Below are 27,231 nucleotides of genomic sequence, written 5' to 3'. Positions count from 1 at the left end.
GCTACCTGTGTGCCTTAGCAGATGCTCCCCTGTGTCTGCCTGGTGCACATTTCTGCTCTGTTCACAGGGCCTACAGGCAAGGCCGAGGACTGTTAGTTTAGGCAATGGGCTGAATCAGGACAATATAGGAAAGGCTCAAAGCTGAACATATTCCTCTCTGTAAGGTGTGCCAAACCATGTTCTGGCACTGCTGAGGATCTGCTGTGTCACACCAATGAACTCAGAATCCTGACTGCTGAAGTAATGAGCATCAAGATCAAACAGGTCTGCTTACAAGGAAACAGCAGAATGTATGCAGGGAGCCGATTTGCCACCTTACTAAAAAGGGAATTCTATGCTTGCTTATATTTCTTAAGGCTATGTCAGTCTTGTTATTTATTGTTTGTTTCATTCTTAATATCCATTGTATCATGCAGCTTAATGCTTATTTGTGCCGATTATTATATTGCACTTATTCTCTTACATGATACAGGCTACTGTTTCATTCTATTTACTGACACAGATGTTTTCTTAGGGTTTTGAAATACTTCAGTATATTTTTTTTAAATAATACTGTGTCTTTATGTTTTGAACAAAATCCACAAGCTTTCACTTTTCTGAAGAAACTATGTTATTAGTCTCCAGGAAACATAACTAGCTGCTTTCAGAATCACACAGGAAGTTTCACAGCTGTGCATTTGATTTACTCACCTATCAGCAGTTGCATAGAAGGTCATTGGTCTATTTTGGCAAACTTGAACTTTTGTACAATACAATAGCAAACAGTGTTTTGCTTGAGGCAACAGGTAATTTTGTTCCTTTCTCCCAAGAAGCTGTGTCATCTAGGTTGCAACTCAGATATTTCAGCTGTATTAGGCAATCTGTGTTGATATATATATATGAACTCTCACGTTAAGAGTACTTTCTGTGGTTAGTGCACAAGGATCCCAAAGGGGAAAGGATCTACAAGGAAAGTACAGATATGTTGTCTGTTGTTTACCATTTCAAACAAAGTTTTCCCTCTTATTTTCAGTAATCAGTCTGGAGCTACTAGTACCATTACTTCTCAAAAGTCTGCCCAGCCTTCTCTCTCAAACGAAGGTCACAAGTAATATAAAGTTTGTAGGTAGAGATAATGTTTTATTGGCTCAGCTGACATAAACAGAAAAAATAGGCAAGCTTTTTTTGGCACAGAAGCCCTCCAGTCAGCTGCGAAGAAAGATGAATAAATATTTTGCCATTAGAGAGTTATTTCTTAGATAAACCTACCTAAGGAAGCAGTGAAATCCAGCCAAATCCTACTCTTCTAGCCCATTCAGCTGAAGCCAGGAGGACTGGATTTGCACAGTCAGGACTGAATTTGGCCCACAGTCAGCTTCAGGAAAACATTTGCAGCACTGACTTGAAGAGGAATCCTGCATTATTTTAGCAATATGCTTAAAGGCTTGCTTTCTCCATGTACTTCTATTCCACTATAGATACTCTAAACAATCAGTACTATTACTGTAATATATATATATATATATTGCTAGATGTAAAAGGGAATTGTAGGATTCACTCCCACTAGCTGTGCTGCTGCAACGCCAGTTTTTAACTTCAAGCAGAGCATACTATAGCGTTCTATTTACATGTCTCTACGTTGCATGTAAGACACAAACATATGCAACAGTCATGCAGACAAATTCTAAACAAGAAGTCAGTATTTTACCTGTAAACATATCCCAGCAAGACTCCTGGGTCTTGAGGAATTGTTCCCAGCAGAAAAGATCAGTTCCTCTGGTATTAATATTGATGTGTTTGGGGAGGTGGTGGTTGCTTGTTTTACTGAATCTGGGTTCATGATAGGTTGTTTCAGGCTCCTCCACATCTATCCGTGCACATGACATCATTAGATGCTGATAGCAGGCAAAGTGCTCCTAACTGGAAAAACTGCTTTGCCTTTGAGTTCTGCAAAGGTTGAGACTATTATCAGGGATAAAATGACAGCTAGTTCTCCTATTCATTTTGACAAAGGCTTAGATATTCAACTGGTGTCACACAAACTGAATCCATACAAAGCAAACATTCAGACAGAGACTGCCATTGTGGACAGGTTGTATTACCTTCAGCCTCATGCCTAAAAATGCCCTTGAGGCATGGTCTTGGCTCTACCCCAACTCAATGCACATGCTGACAGATCAGAGCCCTGTAAAATAATGGCTGGTAGATAAAGTAATCAAAAATGTACTCCGATGAAAAGATCAATATAAGTAATGAAGACACTTTGTTTGGAAGCCACATGAAGACTGCAAGAACACAGAACAAGGACTGGGAGTTTTAATTGCAATATTTCTGTAAAAATCATGCAACAGCATGAGTTACATTCCTTTATAGGAGGAAATAAGTAGCAAGAAAAGGGAAATCCTACTCTGTCTACTCTTTCTCCCTCTGTTTTCTCTGGTTTCCCCCTCACTGGTTTTTTCTATTTTTCTGATTGCATTTCATTAAGAAGATTTCTATTTTGAGGATGTGGGTTACTGGTTCTTAGCTGTCAACTCAGCAACGTTCTTGAGAATTTATGAAACTGTAAATTCATGGATAGCTCTGTTGGAACAACTGGGATTACTTAAGTCTGTAAAGTCAGATTCCACTTAATACCCAATTCCATTCCACATACTTATTCAGAAAGGTAGTTTAAGAACATACACATTTCAGAATAAACTAAATGCTTGCTTTGCCTCTAGTGTTACCCTAACAGCTGAGAATGCCACTCACATGGACCAGGATGTTCCTGTGCTAGGCACTGTAACATACTATGGTCGAATCAATTCTTTGAAATACACACATGCATGCTTTGCCAAACTAGATTAGAGTTTCATTTTGTTCACAACTCTCTGCATTGCCCTGTTATTATTTATTTAGATATTTATTAAGCCATGGTGGTGCTGGTAGTAGAGTGGCATAGAATTACTCTCTGCTCTGCTGTGCAAACATGAAATGTGAGAATTCTTGGAGATAAAAGATACAAAGACACGGAAGGGAGGAAAGAAAGAACAGTAATAGGCATCTAAGGTTACCTATGGCATTTATGAAGCTTAAAGGAAACATAAAACTGCTTGGAACTGGGATTTTGCTACTAATTTCTGTAGTAGTGTGGCCCCTGCTCTGCTAGTTTAAGGACAATAGTCACAGTGTTCATGGTGTGAACAGCAGTCATCAGAGGGGTGGGATCAAAGCTGACTAGGGACAGAAACTTTTCTTAAACTCCAGCAAGCAATGTCATTTAAAGGAGACTGTGAGATACAAGGATGTCCGCACACCACCTCCAAGACAAATAAAATTCAGAAGCATGACGTCCTTTCCATGGCTTGCCCAGAACAGTACAAAAAGGAATTCTATATACTAAGTCCTTTAACTCTTTCAGTCAGAAAGGCTAGCCCATGTCTTTAGTTGTGTTTAATTTAGTTTACCTCCAGGATCTGGAGGTACAAAAAGTTATTTTATACCATTCTTTTTTTCAGTTGCTACCTCACATACACTCTCAGCTTCCTCACTCATCCATAGGTACCCACTTCCCCCTGACATCTTTCTGCATTCTGTCTTGTCACACATTCTTCCAAGCTATTCTCCCTTTATGATCCTCAAGTCCCACTTTCTTCCTCCACCCTCTTTCCCAGTCAGTGCTCCACTTTCCATCTCCCTTTGGCTTCTGTAAGAGGAAGCTGTCACACTTGTAATCCAGTAGCAGCAACAGCCAAGAGCAAGAAGAAAAGGGGCAGTGAAAAGGAAGCTGATCTGCTGGCAACAGCTGAGCTGCAACATAAAGTCAGGAAGAGGATAAAATTAGTCTGCCTTCAAGGTCTTTTAATTTCTATTGTAAGTTTGCTTCTTCTCCATACTGACTGCAACCATAATCCATGTGCCCTTTTAACTTAATAACAACAACAAAACCATAAAGATAGTGAACCTAAAGAGATCCTCTGAGCCATTTATTTGTGGAGTATAGGAGGCTATTCTTCAGAATTATCACTTTGTGCTTGCTCAGCTCTTTCCTTGGAACACTACATTGGCCACTGCCACAGATTGGGTTGGATGGACAATTCCTCTCAGCTACTGCGGTCAGTCTTATACTCAATGAACAGATTGGAAGTAGTTCTGATATGGGTAAAACCAACACCAACTTACCTACTGTTCTTGTTTTGTGTTAGTGTTGGAGGGGTGTATGTGTGTGTGTGAACAACCCTCCAAATTATTAGCAAAGCAAACACATATTTATCAGAAATGTTTGATTCTGTTCCCCAGCATCTCGTTTACTTTTCTGCTCAATTACAGAAAAGTGAAGTTTGATCTGACATCTACTAAATGCTTTGCCACACAATAGAAATACCAGGACCTCTCAGAGCTAAACGTCAGCAGCAGCTGTATGAACAACTCAAATTCCAGTAAATTCTAATAAACAGTAGTTTGCTTTTCAAGTGTAGTTGTCAAGACATGCTTTTTAAATAGAAGCAAAATCCCCCTAAATTCCCTCATGCTGCAACACAGCGATTTGTTAAATGATATATCAAGCAATGTATTCTCTTGCCATATTCTGAAAAGCTGGATCATTCCAATTGAAATACTTCCACCTCCTCTTTCCAGGAATATTTAGCACAAGTAGATCAAAAGTCTAAAATGTTAACTAAACAATTAAAAGCTTGACAAAATCATAGCAATTGGAAAGAAGGTCTCAGTGTGGAAAACATTGTATAATCACATTGGGCAGTGCCATAAGGTAAGGATGTAAGACAGATTCAGGAACAAATCAAAACTAGAGTCAGTCATGTTCCAGCTAATGTGTAAGTGATGGCTCAAGATAATAATTCATGTCAGTAGATATGCAGTCATTCAGCTTCCATGATTCTGCATTATGCATTACCTTGGGCTAGGAAGCATTTTGTCCACTTAGTAAGGCAGCATGTGAAAGGATACAATCGTTATCAAAGCATACATTATTAAAGGATTAATGAAATTTGTATGAGCTTCCATAGAAGTCTCTTCATTGATTACAGTGGGAGGTGAATAATGCTCTCTGTATAATAAGTTCTTCCCCAGCTGTGAAGAATAGAGAATATCTAAGGTTAATCGCTAAACTAAAAGTGCAAATTCTTACTTTTTAGTAAACCAGCATAATTTAAGAAAAATATAAATTTGCATAGATCTTTGTCATAATTTCAGTTGTCTGGATTTCTGGACCACATAAAAAATATCTGAAGACAGTTCTTTTCCCAAGATGTTTTTCATTAAATCAATTCAGATAATCTTCCTGCCTGTAAGCACACAGGAACAGCTTTCCCACATTAACATTCAAAGGCCATTGAACAAAAAAGGTCTGAGGGAAATTGTTTTTTAAATAACTTTTGATGTAGAACTGACTAACTTACATGCGCAAATATACTCACTATCCTTTCTTTTTATGAGCAAATATTAGCTGGAATAGTGACTAATTAACAGTGACGCCCAAAAGAACAAACATGAGTGTTTCCTGACATTCTACTTCATATTTTTTTCCTTGATTTCAAAATTTAACATATCAAAGATTTTTCTCCATTCAGAACTTTTGTATGGCTTTGTTCCACAAATATCCTAGCAAATAGTTCTGTAGCCAGATATCTTCTTGGGTACAGCTAAAGTGTCTGACATACAGAAAAAGCTCATTGAGTTCTTTCGTGAGTGGTCAAACTGGATATTCTTTCCAAAAGTCCTATTTGTCTTTGATCTTGAAATACACAGGATGTTCCTTCTGTTAGGAGCAAAGTAACACAAAAATGTGAAAACCCACTGAATAGTCCAGGGTGTATGTACAGCATGCTCTGTGGTTGAGACGATTTTAGCCTTCACAATTAAAGCACGTTTGCTGTTAATCCAACAATACATTGTATTACGTAAGAGACTCAAAAACATTCCCTCATAGCTGACGTGATTATGTTCAAACTGAATACAATGGAAAAACTCCTTATAAACTTGAAAGCAAGCAGAAAAGAAGTCAATTTGCCTTTCAAATATAAAAAATGTGCCTAAAAAGCCTTTTAGTTGGTCAGGTTTGTGGCTTGAAACTTTACACATTACATTGAAATTATCCTTTGAAATATCACAGAACCACTGTAACAGTTTTGGGCCCCTCACTACAAGAAAGACATTGGGGTGCTGGAGCATGTCCAAAGAAGGTCAACAAAGCTGGTGGAGGGTCTAGAGATGAAGTCCTATGAGGAACAGCTGAGGGAGCTGGGGTTGCTTAGCCTGGAGAAAAGGAGGCTCGGGGGGACCTTACTGCTTTCTATGACTACCTGAAAGGAGGCTGTAGACATGTGGGGGTACATCTCTTCTCTCAGGGAAAAAGTGATAGAGCAAGAAGAAACAGCCTCAAGTTGTGCCAGGAGAGGCGGAGATTGGATATTAGGAAAAATTTCTTTACTGAAAGAGTGATCAAGCATTGAAACAGGCTGCTCAGGAAGGTGGTGGAACCACCATCCCTGGTATTGTTCAAAAAATGTCTAGATATGATGCTTAGAAGCACAATTCAGCAGTGGATTTAGCAGTGTTGGGTTAATGGTTGGACTTGATGATCTTAAAGGTATTTTCCAACCCAAATGATTCTATGATTCTATAAGCTCAGGGCTGCTGTGATACTGACCTGTGAACCATAAAGGATATATGTAAGGCATTGTATGTGCATCGGTGTGTGGAAGGACATGGCACAGCCGATGTTTGGTTTCATCTGAGTGTTACTCAATACAGTCAAAGCAGGAGGTGAAACACTGCTTTCATGAGTGGAACAAGAGAGGACTAGTTCCTTTGCTCAAATTAGGACAGCCTAAAAGAAACTGTAATTTGCTCCTAGTGCCAAGGTATAACAAAGTCATTGCAGGTGGAAGAGCCCATTTCTACCCTCTGCACACCAAAATCTGGGGGAAAGGGTTAGCATTTTTATTACTGATTTCCAATAATCAGAGATTTTTACTCCAGTAACAAGCAGTATCAAGTTCCTATCATACTAGTATGTAAATGTAGAATTCATTAGTTCCTTCTTGAGACATTTATAATAACATTATTTTAGCCAGGCAAAAGATAGAAGAGAAATCAGACACACCGAGGACTTTCACACATTGGCATTCTACAAGGAAATCATAAAGTTGAAAAGAAATCCAAGAACTTACAACTCTCAGCAGACTGCCATAGCCACTCCTGTAAGAGACCACAGCCCCATCAGATTCCTGTTACTGATTACACCACCACTTCAATTCTGAATTAGAGCCAATTTATTTTGCTATCATTTCTAATTACATTTCTTGCAATATACATAAAGAGTTTTACTGTGAATTGTGTCCTACCCACATTCATACTCAGACATAAAAGCTGAGTATTTCTGCTTGTTTCCCAAAGTACTCTAAATGAGATGCAAGTGGTTTGAAACAGTTTAACTGCTTTACCTACTCTATCAACAAATGGATTGGGAAAGCTCAACAGGTTGTTCAAAATGCTTGATCTTAGTCTTAAGTACTTGGTTTATGAATTTAGATATTGTGTTCTACACAGACAACAAGCTACACTGTCTCAGGATAGTATGGGTGTGGGATACCCTAAGAAACATATAATGAAAAGAGCTGTATCCTCTTTTTTTCATTATGATGAGATATTTCAAGCACTTTTATATGCAATGTTATTTAATAAGCTAATTTGATGTTTACTTATTACTTAGATGCTATCAAAAGAAGAGTTAACAGATTTGAATAGTTACTTGAGCTACAATAACCTGCAACTAGGGATTGCTGTTATCAGAGCTGGAAGACATGTCTTGGTGGAACACAACTCTACTTCTGCTTCTTCAATTGCTTTCCTGATACTTCCTCTTCTTTTATACACATATTATAACCCTCTCCACTTCCCCTTTTCAGAAGAGCAAGACATCCTTCTGTAGCCAGAAACAGTGACTGAGAATGAGAGGCCGCTTCAAGTGTACACAGCAAGCATGTGCCCAAGATTCTTCTCTTAATGAAGGGTCAGAAAGCACGAGATACTCTTGTGTGGAGGGGTTTATGAAGCAATAGGCAGGTGAATACTAGAGTACAAGTAATGATGTTGCAGACAGCACATGTTGAATTTAAAAGGAAGTTGGAAGAGCATTTGTTAGGACATTTGGGTGAGTACAAACAGCTTGGAGTTGCAGAGGAGGCTGTTTGCAGTTTGTAGCTAATAGTGGGATTCAAGGGTTAGGCACAGGAGTGAGGGATGCTGTAGAGTATGCAGCTGAGGTGCATGGAAACGCATCAGCACATGAAAAAAAGTGGTGGAGAAAATTCACAGCCCTTCACACCATTGCCTGCTGTTTCCTGACAATCAACAAGCTCAGTAATGAGATGGAAGCAAGATTTATATTCCCAGGGATTGATTTTCATATTAAAGTCTACCCTTCCTACATAGGATCCAAACAGTTCATACCTTAACCCACAAATTTTAAGAAATCTTATTTAAGAGTTTCATAAAGAGCCTGTATGGACAGGTGTTTGGATTATGACCTTCAGGATCTCAGACACCTCTTCAGACCTCCTGTCTTAACTAAGTCACTTCAATACCACACTATCTGCATTTAGTCTGATTCTTAAGCTTCTTATCTGTAAGCAGAGTACCTGAATACCTTTGGATATGACATACAAGCATGGAAATGAAATCAGTATCTTGCTCATTATGTTCAGAAAGCTGCAAAAAAAGTTTTTTACTGTTTCTTTGCAATGTTTCTACAGATCAGTCAGCACCATTATTGGAAGTGGCCCTTAAATGCAGTTGAATTTGGATGAAATGAGATTGCTAAAGTTGCAGATACTCCCTTCTTCTTTACAGATGTATGTCACAGAAATGAGAAGAAATAAAGCTTGGTTCATTTCAAATTCTCTTTGTGAATTTGAGACTAGAAGTGAAGAAACAAATCCCATTACAGCTATCAGGATCATCTCCTTCAGCAGTTGCAATATATTCATTACAGTAAACTAGCAGAGCAACATGCATATACATGCATACACGTGCATAGACAGAAAGGTTACGATGTGCAAAGAATAAACAGAATGGGTGACTTGCAGCAAATCCTGACTGCATGAGATCCATCAGTGTTCTACTTTGACTGGCCCTTAAATACCATATGCAGAATGGCAATTAATTTAAACCACGTGTGAGTTGCTTTGGATGTTCTTTCTGTTTGCACAGAAAAATAGTTAAAATTAAAACTCATCTTAGCAGTAAAATGATAACAGCAATTAATATAGTGAAAACTTTTGCTGCAACTGGAAGCAAACAGTGCAGTAGGAGAAACATCAAGATTCTTACCATTAATTGTGTCCTATTCATGCTCATACTCAGACATAGGGAACAAAAGCTGGGTATTTCTGCATAAGTACTTTGAATGAGTTGCAAGTGGTTTGAAACTCAGTTCAGCTCTTTATGTACCCCAGCAGTGGCAGGCAGCACTTTGCTGTCCCATAATTTTTGTTTGGTCCCAAAATTAAGGATGATGCTTCAGTCTGTGGAAAGCAGAAGCTTGCTTAAACCTATTCCTGCCTAGCTTCTTTGCCTGATTAGACTGGGGCAAGATAACACCAAATTCACATCCATTCTTTGCTTCTCTTATTCTTTTTGCTGGATGAGAACACAGAGCACAGGTGCTGTACTCACAGCCAGGCTGGACTGTTTTGAATACGTTTTGACAGATAGCATTCAGAGAACATTGTAACAGTGTAGTATAGCCACAGCTACATGGCTCACAGCCTATCCATGGACATGGAAGCCCTTGTGATGTCTTATGTATAGGACAATGCCTAGGGATCCAGAAAATCCTACTTTTAGGCAGAATTTGATGAAAGATGACTATATATAGAAAAAGGAATTAAACTAGAACACTGGTTCCCTAGCCTTGAGCAGACAGGAGCACATTTAGCAATCTCATGGTGATTTTTGAACGTTAAAGTGGAGCTCTGAAATTGAAATAGAAATAAGTGAGGAAAAGAAAGACTGAAACAGAATTAGTAGGAAGGGGAAAAGCTTACAGGTGCTCCTGCAGCATCTAGATGTGTTATGAGAAGACAAGGAGGGCTTGTATGAAGTCCTAGAATCTCCCTCCAAAAATTTTCAAGCCACAAATACATTATCTATAAAAGATGTGTTTCCAGTTCATGTACTCAAGAATTTGGAGAAACAATAGATCATAAGCCACAAAAAATTATTGATTTCTATAGTTGTCAAAACTTTAGAAAATAATTAAAGTCATGCTGGATAATCTTGCAGAAAAGGGCGATGAAATTTTGGAGCCAGGCAGGCTATTCACTAACCTGGTTCACTGTGGGGGCCATAAGAGTGCCAAGGCTGGAGCTAGGGAGGAAATGGACGTGTAGCCAGTGCCGGGGAAAAGGAGATAGCAGCAGCTCTGTTTTAGGTGGGTTTGAACTTCTTGGGAATCGCATCTTAACTAATGGGGTAGAACAGAATGTCACAGAGCTGAGAGCGGGGGAACTACCATGATAGTCTTTAGCATCAGCTATCCCAAAACAGGCAGACTCTGCTGCACACTTGGTAGCCCACAACAAGACTATCTATGCTGAGCTTTTATTTGCTAACTGGACTGCATAAGACTTTTCTCAACTTGTAGATTGGTCTTGTACTCTCTATTGAAGATAGACATGGAAAGAAGGAGCAGAAGAGCCATGAACTGAAAACTGAATTGTTGCATTGTTGTTTGTCTGCTCAGGATGGATGCCAGGTAACTTCCATTAATCTGAAGATTAGGGCAGACAAGGACATAAGGGATGGAAAGCTTGGCTCCTTCAGCAGTTCAGCTGAGCCTCTAAACTCAGTCAGCACTGCAGACAGGAGTTAAACCAAGAGCCTGGTCCCCACATTCAGTCATCAGACTTAAAGTTACCTACCAATATGGGCATAAACTTAGTCTGTCAAGCACTGAGGATAAGTGCAACAGTAATGAACATACTCAAATGTGAATAGTTTTTTGTGTAACAGATGCAGAAATGAATCATCGATTATCACTGAGAAAGCCTCACAATACAAGGAAAATACACCAAAATGTGATCAACAGCAGATTCTGAAGTTGGCAAAGAAATGCAAATGAAAACTTGAGAGTGCTTTAGGGAAAAAAAAAAAATCGTTAAAATAAGGGGCTACATGCAATTACTGGAGCAGGAGAAATAATTATGCCAAGCTCGTGAAGCAGAAAAATAAGGGAAAAAATGAACTATATCTAAGCCTCCCACCAAGGATTCAAAAGGCCATATTTCGCTCACATATGTTATTAATATCACACAGAATAAGCAATTTATGAGATGAAGAAAACCGGCACAGACAAGGGAAAAGCATAACAACATATAGAACAGTGAATGCCAAACAGATAACAAAGCATCAGAGGTGAAATTAGTCTGGAAAAGCTCACTCAGCACTATGCAGAAGAGGAAAACAAAACTGAAATCCAGCCAGACAAACCAAATGAGAGCTATAAACACCACCCCAATACTGTGAGAACCCAGCAAATACTGAAGGTGAAAATGTACCAGCTGAGTTTTCAGATAGCATGTACAATGGAAAAGTTATGCTTTCAGCTGAATGAAGTGCGTGATGAACCTAAGGACATTAAACCTGGTAAAAATGATTCTCCACATAGATATATACATTTTCCCAATTTATAAAAAATAGTACCCAACAATCAAAAATATTGAGATAAACACACATAGCAGCTTTCTGCCAGCAAAGCTATTAAATGTTTTTCCAGATATTTTTCAAGGATGGCAATTAGCTAAAAAAATGATTCAGCCAGTACAGCTAGGTACTCACATAGTTAAAGCCCAGGAGCAAGAATCGCAATGAGAAAGAAGGTTTGAGCTCATGTAGATTATATACTGACCACGTAGAAGTCAAGCAAGATGTATGCTTAAGAAGAGCTATTATATTTGAAAACCACAACACAAATTACCACATTTCATTAATTCAATTTGAAATGCACAGAAGCCATTGTTGACAAGGTATTAGACATGATGTTCATTTATTTTCCTTGCATCTTTCATTTGCCTTAAAGTGAGCAGAGCTCTTGCTCTGCTCTTCCTTGACTGTCAACAGTTCAACACACCAGTTACAGGGTTCTCTTCCAAATCCTTTGAAACAGAATCAAGAAAAGAGGAGACAGCACAACTGTGCACTTAAGGTGTCACTCTGCAATTAAGAAACTATGACTAATGTCACTGACAAATGAGGCAAGTTACTTCGTTTCTTCTAACCTTCACTCCTCTTGCTTTGCTCTCACTTGTTTTTCATTTAAATGATCTGATCTCCACAGCCAGTTTTCTGTGTCCCACAGTACCTTGCACAGCCAGTTCTAAAGTTACTGTAACAAACTGAAAAGCAGTAGCAGCCACATACAACACAGAGCTCATCTGCCATTCACTGTAAAAGTTTAATGCTCCACGTGCTTTTCACCATGAGGCTATGTGCAGCTTTGTTTTCCATAGAGAAGCCTCTCTGAGATAATTCTTAAGTGATGTGACATGCTATACTAAACAGAAAACAGACTGCATCATCTATTCCAAGAACCAGGGAAAGAACCTGTCGCCAGAGTGTGTCCTCCATTTTCTTCCACAGTGGCAGTGCATTTATTTATTAGCGGGAAGGTAAGAAGCCATTAAAAAAAAAGGGTGGAAAGTGAGCTTGAATCCCTGGGTAGGGCTGGAAAGCAAAACCCTGGTGAGTCACCTGTAGACTGATGGAAGGAAAGAACAGTTGAGGCAATCAGAGAAAGCTGAGAAAAGCATTACCAGGGCAAACCACAGAGAGCATCAAAACCTCTACAGAGCTAGGTGGAAAGGGTGTGCCGGATTCTCTGCTTAGGTTAATGCCAACTTGGTTTACGTTAATTGCAGGCTGTCATTACTTTACTTTCCACACCACAATAAATATTCTCTTCTTTGGCCAATCCAACTATTCATTCATTTTCCCAGTTCACGTGGCAAGTAAGGTCTTCACAAATCTGAGGCACAATGCAGCTTTTCCCAGGTCCCAGCTGTCTCTGGTTTATCATACTTGTGAGGAGGTAGAAGTTCTCAACACTAGTGGAGTTGTAATTTGAAGAGAGAAGGCAGATGAATTTTGTTTTTTTTTAATGTCTTAATACTACCACTTTCTAACTTCTGAATGCTTGCCTTTGCCACCCTCATATTATATGATCTACTTTCAAGTTGTAATTATAGTATTCACAGTATATATGATATTCACATTTTATGTGGCATTCAAAATTTTACATTAAAGTAGTATAAGCAATGTCTCACATCTTGTCCATACTTCTGTGCAAGAAACCAAGATGAAAAGGTAAAATTGCAGAGAATATACCCATTGTCAGAATTATGGGTCAAATAACACATATATTTGATTTACTATTACAAGAGGCACTTTCAGTGAACAATCCATTGGTATAGATTTTTGAAAATAAGAATCAGAAGAATATGTTAGCTGTATCCTTAACTGTTGTAATTAATTTCCAATAGCCTCCTACAAAATAAGCTGGTCTATATCAACCCAACAATATCCTAAATTAATTTCAATGTTGTTTGACACCGAGATGTCAATATAAGCTTCTGGATTTCACACACATTAAAACCTGAGAAAAACAGAAAAAAAACCAAGGAAGAAACAAAAATGCCTTCAACACCTCCCTGAACATTCCCTCCTGCAAATGAAAGTGCTTTGGTTTATGGCCAGACAATACCAAAACCGTGGTCCCTTAGTGGATTTGTGGTTTACATTAACAATAAAGACAGCTGCTTCAGTTCCTGTTATCAACATACTTCAGGACTTGTTTCTGGGGTTTCTTTCCTCTCATGCAACTGAAAAGGAGAGCTTGATCCTCCCTGCCTGCATAGGTAAGCTTTTTTCACTGTACCATCTGGAAAACTCAGAAGTCCTCCCACTACATTTTTAATCTACAAGAACTACTTGGAGCTATTACCCATGCGATCAATGAACAATTTTACTTAAACCCTTCTGGGTTTTGTGATATTCTCATCTATGTATATGATTTCCCCAGCAAGCAGTAAAATCTCATAGCCTGATAATTTCTAAAAATCTCATAAGCTATCTAACAGAGTGACCTGAATTTCTTCCGTACCTGTTTTGTTATTAGCAGTTTCAGCCACTCCTTGTGGTGGAGAGGGAGGAAGAGAAAGAGGCTGTGTGGTTAGATAAGCTGAACGCTAGAACATCATTTCAATACCACTGCTCCCTGGAGGTGAAAAATTTCAGTCTCAGCAGTAGCTATCACAACACCTCCAGAATATGTAAAGTTTTGAGAAAAATATCTGAGCAACAGCTTTTGAAGAACACCTTCAAATACAACTGGGACAAATTTCACAACAGCTGTATAATACCATGCCCTGGTAAATGCTTAGTGAAGCAGCATATTCAAGTTTGAATTACATTGTTTTAATCACAAAGAGTTATAATGAGTGAAAACAAAAAACTATCTTAGAAGAAAGAAGCATTTGATACAAGCACTCTGCTTGGCAACAACTCCAAAAAAAGACACAGGACAAAAGAAAGAATAGCCTTGACCCCACTGACACCTAGTCATCTTAGATACAGACACCCTCCTCACCTTCACCACGCAAGTATCAGAAGCACTAATTGCTCCCCTCAGAAAACTCCTCCCTTTATCAGTAGTCCCTTGCTCTAGTATACCCAATGAGAAACAAGAAACTCTCTCCAAGTATTTTAAAGTAACACAAGAAAATCCTGGTATTCTGTTACTCTCCTCATGTAGGGGTGGGTATAACTGAGAAGGGAAGCAAGCTCTGCTATTTCTGACCATCCCACATAGCCCATTGCTAAAGGTATGCACACACGAGTTGCTGAAAGACTAGTTTGTTGGATGGCTTGTTTAATTGCTTACGTGGAACTAGTGTATATATATTTAATACAGCTAACTGGTCACGTAAACAAGATATCATTTGCCTTCTCTATGTACCAATGAATTTATGTTTATTATCAGTACTAGCACAGAATAAAACAACGTTCTATGGACAGGAAATCCAATCTTTTCTCCTGGTCTGCTGAAGCATGAAGATACAGATCTAAGGTGTGTAAACAGCTTACTGCTGATTATGGAGATGTAACTTCATTAAACATCCTGGATATTTTGACAGGGAACATGTTTCATGATACAGCAGGCCAAAGTACCCCAACCTTGCCATAGGAAGCTACCACTGATTTCAGTCCAAAAATCAAATCCAGATATATCATAAAGGAATTCATTTTTGTTCATTTTATAATACTAAATGAGTGTGGTTCTAATATATTTAGTACTAAACAAAAGTGGAAATAAGGGCTGAACTGAAATAAATGGGAAAAAATTGACACAGTTCAGTAACACCTGAATGGAACATTGTATTATACTCTCGTATTCCTTTACGGAAATATTTAAACATTTTTAATTGCAGGGTAGGATTTTGTTAAGAACCCAAGGAAATTAGGCAATCAGCTGTGATCACATTTTACAGTTAAGACACCTTCCTGACTTGGTTTCCTTCCCCTGCTTCAGCAGAAATGGCAAACATCAGCAGAGACTGCTGAACTGAATCTTACCAGACAGGCAGAAGATAATACTATCCCATTTTATGCAAAAAAGTCCTTTCTGCATCTCTACACATTCTAGTATACTTTTTTTTTTTTTCCCTCCTTCTGTGGCTCCCCCACCCCAACTATACTACCCAGGTACCTCTTGCTAAAACCCTCACTGAGCAGCAGCTCTCATTCCATTTGTTACAACAAAGATTTTTGCATCCACCAGCTGCCTTTGTTCTTATAAACTGGCAGGAGGCTGAAGATGAAGATGAACCGAGGGTAAATGTTATGTGTATACCAAGTGCTGGACTGTGCGTTGTTTTCACCATATCTAGCAGTTTTAAAATAATGGTTTCACTAACTTTGAACATTTTTGTCCATCTTTTACCATATTAAAGTAAGGTCTACTGACCTTTGAAAGAGACAGCAATCTGCCCAGAACAATCATCCTACCTATCTCCAATGCCAAACCAAAAAAAGAAGGATAAAGTGACATGTCCTGCTTTTGAAATTATAATCCAGTAGAACTGCAAAAAGGCAACCTTCAGTAAAAAAGTACATTAAAACATCTACTGACAAGTCTTACAGGCCTGAATCATTGCCTGTTTCTCTAAGTTGTAGTCCTTGTAAGTCCATGGATGTAAACAGAATTATGCAGGAATGATACTGAAACAATGTTATCATGGTTACAGGCCATAATCAATCTAACTCTTTTTTCCATACAAAGCTAGTGTAAGGCTGCCTGAAATTACTACTGGTATTTTCTACAAGAAAGCAAAATCAGATTATACAGAGAATTCAGAAGTAGATTTCATGGTTTAAGCCCACCTGTAATAAAGGTAGGATATAATCTAGGTGAAGCTGGCTTAATGTTCCACAAACAGGTGCCTAATGCTCATCTGTGCCACATAGAAGAGTTTCCCTGGCGTACACGCAGTGTGACCGTGTCATAGCGCAGGACCCTTCAAGGTTTCTAGTCTGTTCTTTTTACAGGAAGATTAGCTGCCCCAAGAGGCACAGAGTGACTTCCTAATGCTGGGTCCCTACATATGAAGTACTCCATGCCTCCTCAGACTTCAGAAATCCTTTTTTGCCAAGGAGCTGCCTGGCATCAGTTACAGTATTGAAAAACTTGTAATAGTTACTTGCATGCTATCTGCATAACTGTAAAGCAGCACCAAATTAAATTTGTTCTAGGGCCTGTTATTTGTGGAGGTGGAGCTGTGTTTCATCTGCAGTCATGTTCTGTTTCTTCATTAAGCTGAACCTTAACAAAATATATGTACATATATACTCGGCCCAAAATGCAAATACCATTGACCACTTTCTGAGGAAGGAAGAGCATCCTCTGTTTACCTGTTCATTTGCTAAAATCCCCCAAACCCCACCTTTCTAGACTCTGTGAATCAGTCTGGGACTGAAGCCAAAGTCACCTACTATATAAGACTGACAGAGTACAAGGGAATTGTTCCTCCTGACCAACTTTAGACCCAACATCCTTGTGCCAGACTCCACTCGAAATGGGGTTTGGCAGGCGGATATGGGTACAAAAATGGGCTTTCTTGTTAGCAGTTTGCTGTATCCATCAGATAGGTAAGAAGTTCTCTTTTTTATTGGGAAAATAAAAATACTCTCTTTAGATACAGTAATATATTTTAAACAACTACACTAATTTTATTGTTTCACTTAACAGATGGTTGCGTTCTTTGTATCTTTTTTTTCAGTTTTCATTAAATATGTAATGTCTGTCTATTAACTGGACTGATTTAATTTAATAATGCCTCAAACTACTGCATAGAACTACATTTGGAAGGTAACCTTGAAGATCAAATCCAAAAGAACAGTTAATCATGTCTTAAAATGCCAGGTTTTCATATCGCTTATGCCTTACAAAAGCATTTTATTCCTGTCGCATTTTGTATTAGGAATGGTTATGAATGTTGGGTTTTTTATGAAATTTAAAACATTGTATTTTCCAGTTGCAAGATCAGACCACTGGTCAGTCTTTCCCAGTATCTTGTCATCTACCAGGAGCTAATACCAGATTCCTCATGATCTCTTGCAACTTCTTTTTGCAAATAGACCAGAAAGGAATATTCGTGGCAATGATTTTCAGTAACTAATTGTGCATTGATAATACCCTATGCCAAATATTTATATAAATTACTGATACTGAGTGTGAGCAGGACTGGGAGATTTATTTGACACATGCAACCCATCATTTTGTATGTGGTTTTTCTCCTGTCAATATTATATCCATCAGGCTGGTCTTGACAGTTTTTATTAGTATGAGTAGCCCTATTAAGTCAATGGGACCACTCAAATTGAAATTACTTGCATGAATGCCCGTTTGCCAAGTCAGTCCCTTTCAGTTACAGCAATTATTGCCCTGTCAACTAACATTTTTAAATCTTCAGACTGCTTATGTAAATTTATCTTGCTTATCATTTTCAAACGGTTGACAAGTGCAAATATAATTTTAGGCTCCTTTATAGTTCGTGAAATAAACACTAAAATACGGGCAAGTTGATTTAACCACAAAATACAACAGTCACTTAAGAGTATAAGCTTACGTTTAGATTCACGCAGCATCAGCCAAAAGCATCTTCAGTCAGTCACTGAACAAGAACATTATTTGTACTACCCAATGTTACCTGATAAATTGCTTTGAAAAGTGTGTAAGTGTTAGACAGTGTCCAGAAAACTCCTCTTCATTTGAATCACACTCTGTGGAAAGTATTTTCAGATGTCCTGAGTGACTAAAGGATATTGGCCTAATCCCACGCCACCTCCACAAACATTCTGTGCTTGACTATTTGCAGCTGGATATAGACTTAGCAAGGTGCATCCAGAAATACTTAATAACTAGGTCAGTTTCCAAATTATCAAATAGTAAATTATCTTGACTATCCTTACAACTGAAAGACACTTACTTTTATAATGGTCAACAAAGTGGCATTATGCAATTGCTAAATAAACCAATGCAGCTAGAACTTCTTTGGGAAATATGTATTTGCTAAGTAAACGAAAGACCCTGCTGTTTCCTTGAGAAAAATTAACAGACCGAGAATACATGTATATGCTATTTTTCTCTGTTACAAAGGTTCTCATGCTAGAATAAACAAACATTCTATGATTCTGTGCCTGCTGAGATTCCCATAGATGTGTTGGGTGAGAGCAAATTCTGACCTTTTTGTAAGACTTACAGAGGAATTTGTCTCACCTGATCAGTATCAATTATAATGATATGAATGCATTTACCTAACCATATCATAGAATCATAGAATCATACAGGCTGGAAAAGACCTTCGAGACCATGAAGTCCAACTGTTACCACAGGACTGCCAAGTCCATCACTAAACCACGTCATTAAAAACCACATCTATGCATTTTTTTAATACCTCCAGGGATGGTCATTCCACCACCTTCCTGGGCAGCCTGTTCCAATGCTTTGGGCTCAGCCAGCCAGCCAGCTTTTTACCCAGTGAACAGTACAGCCACCCAAGCCATGAGCAGCCAGTTTCTCCGGGGGAATGCTGAGGGAGATGTTGTCAAAGGCTTTACTAAGGTCCAGGTAGACAACATCCACAGCCTTTCCATTGTCCACTAGACAGGTCATCTTGTCTTAGAAGGATATCAGGTTCATCAAGTGGGACCTACTTTTCATAAACCTATGCTGGCTGGGCCTGATGCCCCAGCTGTCCTGCATGTGCCGTATGGTGGTGGTCAGGACAATCTGCTCCATAACCCTCCCCAGCACCAAGGTCAGGCTGACAGGCTTGTGGTTTCCCAGATCCTCCTCCTGGCCCTTCTTGTAGATGGGCGTCACACTGGCTAAACTCCAGTCTTCTGGGACTCCTCTAGTCAGCCAGGGCTGCTGATAAATCATGGAGAGTGGCTTGGCAAGCTCCTCCACCAGCTGCCTCAGTACCCTCAGGAAACGAGGATAATGGTATTATCTGTGATACTGAAAGACTAACAGGAAATGGAAAATGGTTAAACTCTGTCTTAAGTTACTTCTTTTTACATCACTAGTTGTCACACATAAAGTTAGTGAGAAAAAAATTAAAAGCTTCAGTCTGAAAGAACCTGCAGGCACTGCAGCAACTTCTAGATATGGTGAGGCTGCCCAGAATCCTGTCCTCCAAAGCCACCAGTCTCCCGGGCTTGAATCCCTTCAGACAAAGATCCTTCAGCTCTAGTATCAAGCACTCATTCTGCTTACATGATGGGCACAGCCAGAAGTTACATTAGAATAGTAACAATAACAATAATAATGATAATAACAACAATAGCAACAACAACAATAATAATAACAATTATGATAATAACAACAATAACAACAATAATAATAACAATAATGATAATGATAACGATAATGATAATGATAATGATAATGATAATAATAATAATAATAATAATAATAATAATAATAATAATAATAATAATAACGATGATGTGTTCCTGATCTGGTTATTTTTAAGGCAAATGTAGTTGTCCAGATTTCATGGAGGTATCTAGGCTGAGGATCTTAATATGGGGGAAATGCTCAGCAAGGAATGTAAGCACCACAGATGCTCAGAGGGCTGGAGCACCTCTCCTATGAAGACAGGCTGAGAGAGTTGGGGCTGTTCAGCCTGGAGAAGAGAAGGCTCCAGGGAGACCTTATAGCAGCCTTACAGTACCTGAAGGGGACCTATAAGAAAGCTGGAGAGGGACTTTTTACAAGGGCATGTAGCAATAGGACAAGGGGTAATGTCTTTAAACTGAAAGAGGGTAGATTTAGATAAGATATTAGGAACAAATTCTTTACTGTGAGGGTGGTGAGACACTGGCCCAGGCTGCCCAGAGCAGCTGTGGGTGCCCCATCCCTGGCAGTGCCCAGGGCCAGGCTGGACGGGGCTGGGAGCAACCTGGTCCAGTGGAAGGTGTCCCTGCCCGTGGGGGGGGGGGCTGGAAATAGGTGATCTTTAGGGTCCCTTCCAACTCTAACCATTCTATGATTTTATGAAAGGGGACTTTGGTTTATGACACACCCCTGATTTTGACATTTCACCCTCTTCCACCAGTGAGGCTCCCTGTTCAATGAGATGGGTGTTATGGATCCAGTTCTGAGTCAGTGAATTCTTCCCACCTATTATATAAGGAAAAAGGGGACTTAGCTTAGGACTAAATTACATAGGCAGTTCCTCTTTGACTGGGAGATTCTTTAGACACCTAGAGTGCTCATTCACATAATCCTGATAAGTATTCAGCTATTACTCATTTCATTACCTAAATCCTTTGAGGATTTAAACTTGGCAGGTTATAGGTACATGTTAGTCAACATATTCCAAGCACGGTTATCTCATGCTGACAGGATTCCATCCTTCACAAAATAAAGTTTTAGCCATTTTTCTTTTACAGGAAATGCCTGCCATATTTACTTATAAAAGACTAGAGCTTAGAGCACTGACTTAGAAGCTCAGGGTCAGCCTTTTTCTGGAGGTCAGTATTTGTCATCTTTCAGAAGTCTGCCAATGCCTCTTCTGGTATGGTATTGATGAGCCATGCATAGAAAAGAATTAAAAACTTATGGAGTCATGATAGAGAGGACAACTCATCTGGAAGACAGTTCACATAGTTGATCCAGTAACCATGTAACTGGAGGTACAAAAATAATCCTTGAAGCAAGGCACAAGAATAGGACAGTTTTGATGTAGCTGAGTGCCCTAATCATGTGGTCATATGACTATGGCCTATTTTTCCTCCTTTGTCACTGTCCCACTGCTTTCAGCATTGTGTATCAGCTTCAGCTGGGGTAGCACGAACCCTTGGTCAAATAGACTTACAGTATGATGCTTAAGGTTTTCTGCAGAGGAGACGTGAGTTTGAACCATCTCAGACTGAGAAGAGGGGTAGAACAGGATACGTGGTTCTTCTGGTTATTCTGCTGGGTTACTGCTCAGGCTATGGGCTTTTGTATTATCACGCAGAGGTACCTTCTTGCCTCCAGCTGTAAAGCAAATCTAGATCCCTGACTGAGGCTTTAGATTTGCTCCAGGAAAAAAGGCCCTACGCTTAGGTACTAAAGAAACTGGCATATAAAGATCTGCAGCCATTATTGGATGAAGCCCTAAGTCCCTTGTTTCTTTCAACCAGTCCTGTGCCTTTTCTTACTATTTCTTAACTACTACACAGCAATTTTAACAAATTACTCTCTTAGATGTTGTGAATTTTCCCTGTAAATGTTTCACATATTAGTGAGATTTAGTGCAGCAGTGAAATAAGGGCTGTGATCCAGTCATTAGAATCCTTTATAGTGAATTCTAAAGGGGAGAAAATAAAAGCAGACACACATGAAATGTTATTTAGATTTCAAACTCTGTGTATTTGTAACAGAAAGCCTCTTTCTACAATGACATTTTGCCTTTTTTGGGGGCCTGTTTCATTTTTTCCTGATCTGATAAAGGACTCTACCCTTTGTCTTACAGAGGTGTATCTGGGTCCTTTTATTCTATCTAAACCTTTTCTTTAAAAGTTCAGACACAGAATATTGTATTTAATATGCTTTTTACAATTTCTTCACAGGAGCCCAGATAGAAATCCAACAGGAAGCAGGAAGGAAGGACACTGAGGTTGTTCAGCAGAAACAAAATAGTATGTTCATGTATACCGTATATTTGGGTTTGTGTTTATTTGCTACATCTCTACTAAATAATAAAAATGCCTAAAAAACCTCCTTAGTATATTGACAGCAATGTCAAATAAAGATAAATTTATCTTAACAAGCCTCTCTCACTATAAGAATAGCAATATATTTACTAAATACCAATTAGTAAACACAGACATTACAGTTATATTTGTATAATAATTGGTGACTAAGAAAACAGATGTGTGTTTGTAGAGGCTGTATGCATATGTGCATGAATATGTATATATAAAATCAAAGTGCAGGACGTTTGGTTCCTTATAAAACAAGGAAATGGCAGCACTCTGGCAAGCTGTAAAGTCAGTGGCTGATGTTGGGAAATCAAGATGAAAATGCAACTTCATTGATTTTTACCATGTAATGATTCGCGATCATCCTGTACAACAGATTTGCAGTAATTTCTAAGGACTTTTAAGCCCTTAACAGAAGAATATTAAACAGAGAAAAAAGTGGATAATTAAAGTTTTTATTCCCTCCTTAGAAAGAGGAGGTGTAATGGGAAGGCAATTATGCTTTTGTACCAGTAACAGACTAGCGTAATACAGCTTAACCTTTTGTACTGTTCGACGTGTCTGAAGCACTCCAATATGCAGAACCGTGAATTTCTGCCTCTCCTAACACAATACAGAGTTTCATAAAAGAGTCAAAATTAAAAGGTAGAAAATGTAGATCATCACAGTTGAAAGCAATTTCTTACGATTTAACTATCCTGATCTTGAATTTTAGTATGCAATTTTGACCTGATCCACGGCCAGTGTAAAACAAAACAGGTTAAACATTGTTTCATTGGATCTGGTATATTAACTTTCTAGTCCTTTCAAGGTGCAAATTCTGATATTATTATATTTGTTTCTGGTTTCTTTCTTACTTTTTTCTAACTTCTGCTACAGTTTCATCTAAGGTGAACATCATCCAGCCAATGCTGACAAATCCAGTAATAACCCGTAAGTAAAGTATTCAGTAAGTTTTCAATTTTAGGGGACGTAAGCAGAGGAATCTAATACAAATAGGGAAAAGCACGGGTAAAGGAAATCATGGATTATTAAGAGGAGAAAAAGGGTGATTAAAAAATATAATGTTGAACTGTTATCTTAGCTGAAATGTGGACAACAAGTAAAGCTCTAGCTGTACATAACTACAACTATGGGATATATAAGATGAGTAACAGGTATAAGGTGAGCGAAGAATAGATGCACAGTTTTATAAGGGATAGAGGGACAGAAAACAACAAATGGAGCTAGGCAGGCAAAAACGATTCAATGAAGCCTTGGAAAAGCTGACTTTCACTATGTTAAGACTGGGAATTTTAAGTCATTTTTTTACAGCTTGTATTAATTCACAGCTTCCAATCCTGCTCACAATGGCCGCGTGTGCAGTACGTGGGGCAACTTCCACTTCAAGACCTTTGATGGAGACATATTCTCCTTCCCTGGACTCTGTAATTACGTTTTTTCATCCCATTGCAACGCTCCCTATGAGGATTTCAACATCCAGATTAGGCGCATAATGGAGGAAAATGCTGTAACAGTCAACCGCATCACCATGAAACTTGAAGGTGTTGCTGCTGAACTAACAAAGGGTGTTGTCATGATCAACAGCAACAGGTAAGTTTAATCATAACACTTGTTTGGTAATGACAGAAGTTTTTTTCAAACTTGCCAAGTACTTTGGTGTATTTGGGTGGGGGAAGTTATGTGTTCTTCAATAGATCTGACAACTTTGCCAAAATAATGAAGAAGTTGCTATTAATTCCTTTCACAGTAAATCAATCCTTCCCTTAAAGATTGCCTCTAAAATAAAATTTAGATGAAAAATCCTGAGAAGGTGGATCCAGATTCAGATTCATATTTGACAATGTTGGACCATCTTAAATTTTAATTGCTTTTCTTTCCACACAACTGCATTATTTTAGAATCCCTACAGATGCTGGATACCACAAGCGGGTTTTTTTCCTCTTTATCAAACATCTGGATCAGAAAATACCTAGCATTCTTTCTGCCTTTTCCCAGAGTTCAACTGCCATACAGCCAATCTGGAATTCTGATAGAGAAAAGCGGCATTTATGTGAAAGTTGTCAGCAAAATGGGTATTGTGCTAATGTGGAATGAAGATGACAGTATCCTGGTAAGAACTTCTCCTGGACCCGTCTACAGCTTCAGAGCCCAGAGCTAATCTTTGATTAGGCCAGTCCCTGTCTGTTTAGGGGGTTACTATTGCCTTCTCATCTCATAGTGTTGAGCAATTCTTTCACAATAAACATAGGTTTGCATCCAATTAGTCCTAAAGAAAATTACACAGATTTACATCTAGTGGATAGCAGACATCTGCTTAAAATAGGGTGAAAAACCATTTTCATTATATCATTAATATATTGCCATTGTTACAGGGCCTACTTACCCCTTCAAATATAATTTTCTGTAAGAATTTCACTCTCTTAGGACTTGATTTTTGCTGTGGATTTGATTTTCTTTCTGAAGAATGAATAGAGAGACAGAGGCTGAGAACAAGACAGATATTACAGTGAAAAGTTAAGTCTGCATCAGTAGCATCAATAGCTTGGACTCTGCATTGTAAATCAAATCCAAGCCAAATCTTCATTCTATCCCTCAGGTTTGAATTAGGCTGCTAAACAAAATTACACAGAGCCGATGAAAAGTAGAGGCAGCAGGTGCAGGTACTTTCAGTGGTCTTGAATGTATTTTAGAATGTTTATACTAAAGTCAATTTACTGCCTGTCATTTTAGCTGGAATTGAATGAGAAATATGTCAATCAGACTTGTGGACTTTGTGGGGACTTCAATGGCTTTCCAATTTACAATGAGTTCTATTCAAACAGTAAGTTTTTTAAATAATGAAAATTGGTTTCTGAAGTCTCCAACATGCTTTTTTTGTACTCCTTTAACTCTAACATGATCAACATTGCTTTTCCTATCCTGTTAAATGATTTACCCAGAAAATACGATTCCATCTCTGTTAAAAAATATGTAGTACAGAGATCAGATAATGTAATTTAATACTTTAAGTATAAATACAGTACTGGTGCTAACAACTGGTTACGTATTTCTTGTATGCCATGGTTTTATTTACCTAGTCAGCTAACTCCATAAAAATGAGCCAGCTTTTCACTAGTAACATAAATAAATATAGAAATAGATTCAATAAACCAATGCAGTTGTATTTGTCTAGTCAGTAAATTTATCGTTTCGGTTCTGTCTTAAAATTGGTATATCCACATTTGTCTGCTGAACCGCATAATCTTTGTAAAACCTTAACTTCATCATTTTGTCTATTCCCAGCTTGAACTCTTTCCTAAACCTTGTCTCACAGCAGTCTCCATTGTCCAAATCCCTGTTTAGATTCTTTTCTCTCTTCCCTGCATGGACTCAATATTATCTGAAAACAGTTTGCTATTTTTCTGGTAAAAATCTCAGTTTGCAACTAGGTGCAATAGGCTGAGAATTGTTTTCTAATGTTTACTTTTTCCAGGGTGCTGTGCAAGGTAAATTGAGACAGTGATATATTGCTTCCTTTGGTGATGATCAGGTTTAAAGACTTAAGGGAACTATGTGCCTTGGCCAGTCTTGAGCAGAATTCTTGAGAGGAGAAAAAGGTAACAGGCAGTTGCATTGAACAAAACCCCCCAACCTTCATTATTAAACTTCTTTTGCACAGATATTAAGATGACAGCCTTGGAGTTCGGGAATATGCAGAAAATAGATGGGCCAACAGAATACTGTGAAGACTCCACTTCTACCTTGCCAAATAATTGCACTGACAATTTTGTAAGCATGTTTAACTATTCTTTTAAACTTTTTTTTCAAATTTATCTGTACCCTTCTACAGATTCAGGTGGGTCAACAGGAAAAACAACTTTAAAAGCAATATGAGATTGTATTAATTATGCAAACTAACAATACCGAAAAATTGCTCCATTCTATTTTCTGGAAGTTTTGTTTTGTTTTTTTCTCCCAAGGATGACATATGCCAGAGAACACTGACCAGCTCTCCATTCGCAGAGTGTAATGACCTAGTTGATGTTAGACAGTACATTATGGTTTGTCAAGATGACTTGTGCCGCTCTGAAAAATCTAAAAATGCTTCATGCATATGTCATACCTTTGCTGAATACTCCCGGCAGTGTGCTCATGCTGGTGGGCATCCTCTGAACTGGAGAACCTCAAAACTGTGCCGTAAGTATCACTGGAGATAGCCTTACTTTATGTTCAGTAATTAGCAAACAACAAGCTCTCTAATGATGCTGAGGATGCATGAGAAATTACAGGCCATTTAATTGTATTCTCCAGAGGGTTCTGATATACAATTTCAAGCATGAAGTCTTCATCAAAAGAGCTAAGGGTTTTAATGCAAACTGGATTAAACACAATCACTATCACTATGGATACTCTGAGAGTCAAAGTGTTATTTAATGTACGAGGACAGTAAAGGAAGCAAATAAAAAAAAAAAAAAAGGAGAAAATGAGGTGTACTTGCTCGCTTGTATTTCTGTTTTCTCATAGTGGCTACAGCAGGATTTATTCTGAATTATTAATTGATTGGGTCTTCATAGGTGTTTAGCTGGTTAAAAACTTATTTATCTCCTCTTGCTTGTTAGTGAGGAGTTTGCACCACTAAACTTCGTAGAGATTTGCACTGAATTAGAGACATACTAGATCATGGGGTGTAGCTGTTGATACTGTCACAGTATTTGCTCCAAAACAAAAGCCCATGAGGTACTCTTTGCCCTTCTAATGGTATCTAAAAAATGCAAATATATTAAATCTTCAGGAATTTATGTCTTGCATTTCACTAGCAATACAGGTATTTGCAAGAAAGGTGCCTTCAGTAGAAACATAGGCCTTGCTGACTTTGTGGGGTTATTACCTTGCTGTCCCCAGAAATCCAGTCATTGACCCAGTTCAGTACCAGACAGTCATGGGAAGCACATC

General features: G+C 38.5%; 1 protein-coding gene across 1 annotated transcript in view; it reads left to right on the top strand.

Annotated features, from left to right (window-relative positions):
- The first annotated feature begins 17,114 nt into the window (after positions 1-17,114).
- LOC121094778 (mucin-2-like) overlaps positions 17,115-27,231 on the top strand; it is a 35,271-nt gene continuing 25,154 nt past the window's right edge. Inside the window, exons 1-7 of the mRNA XM_040608845.1 lie at positions 17,115-17,187; positions 23,176-23,229; positions 23,628-23,889; positions 24,295-24,409; positions 25,030-25,120; positions 25,958-26,067; positions 26,259-26,475. Of these exons, the coding sequence (XP_040464779.1) occupies positions 17,115-17,187; positions 23,176-23,229; positions 23,628-23,889; positions 24,295-24,409; positions 25,030-25,120; positions 25,958-26,067; positions 26,259-26,475 (922 nt within the window). The remainder of the gene's footprint in view (positions 17,188-23,175; positions 23,230-23,627; positions 23,890-24,294; positions 24,410-25,029; positions 25,121-25,957; positions 26,068-26,258; positions 26,476-27,231) is intronic.

This window comes from Falco naumanni, chromosome 10 (genome assembly GCF_017639655.2).
Source record: "Falco naumanni isolate bFalNau1 chromosome 10, bFalNau1.pat, whole genome shotgun sequence".
In the NCBI taxonomy this organism is placed as follows: Eukaryota; Metazoa; Chordata; class Aves; order Falconiformes; family Falconidae; genus Falco; species Falco naumanni.
This window is presented reverse-complemented; position numbering and strand designations above follow the sequence as displayed.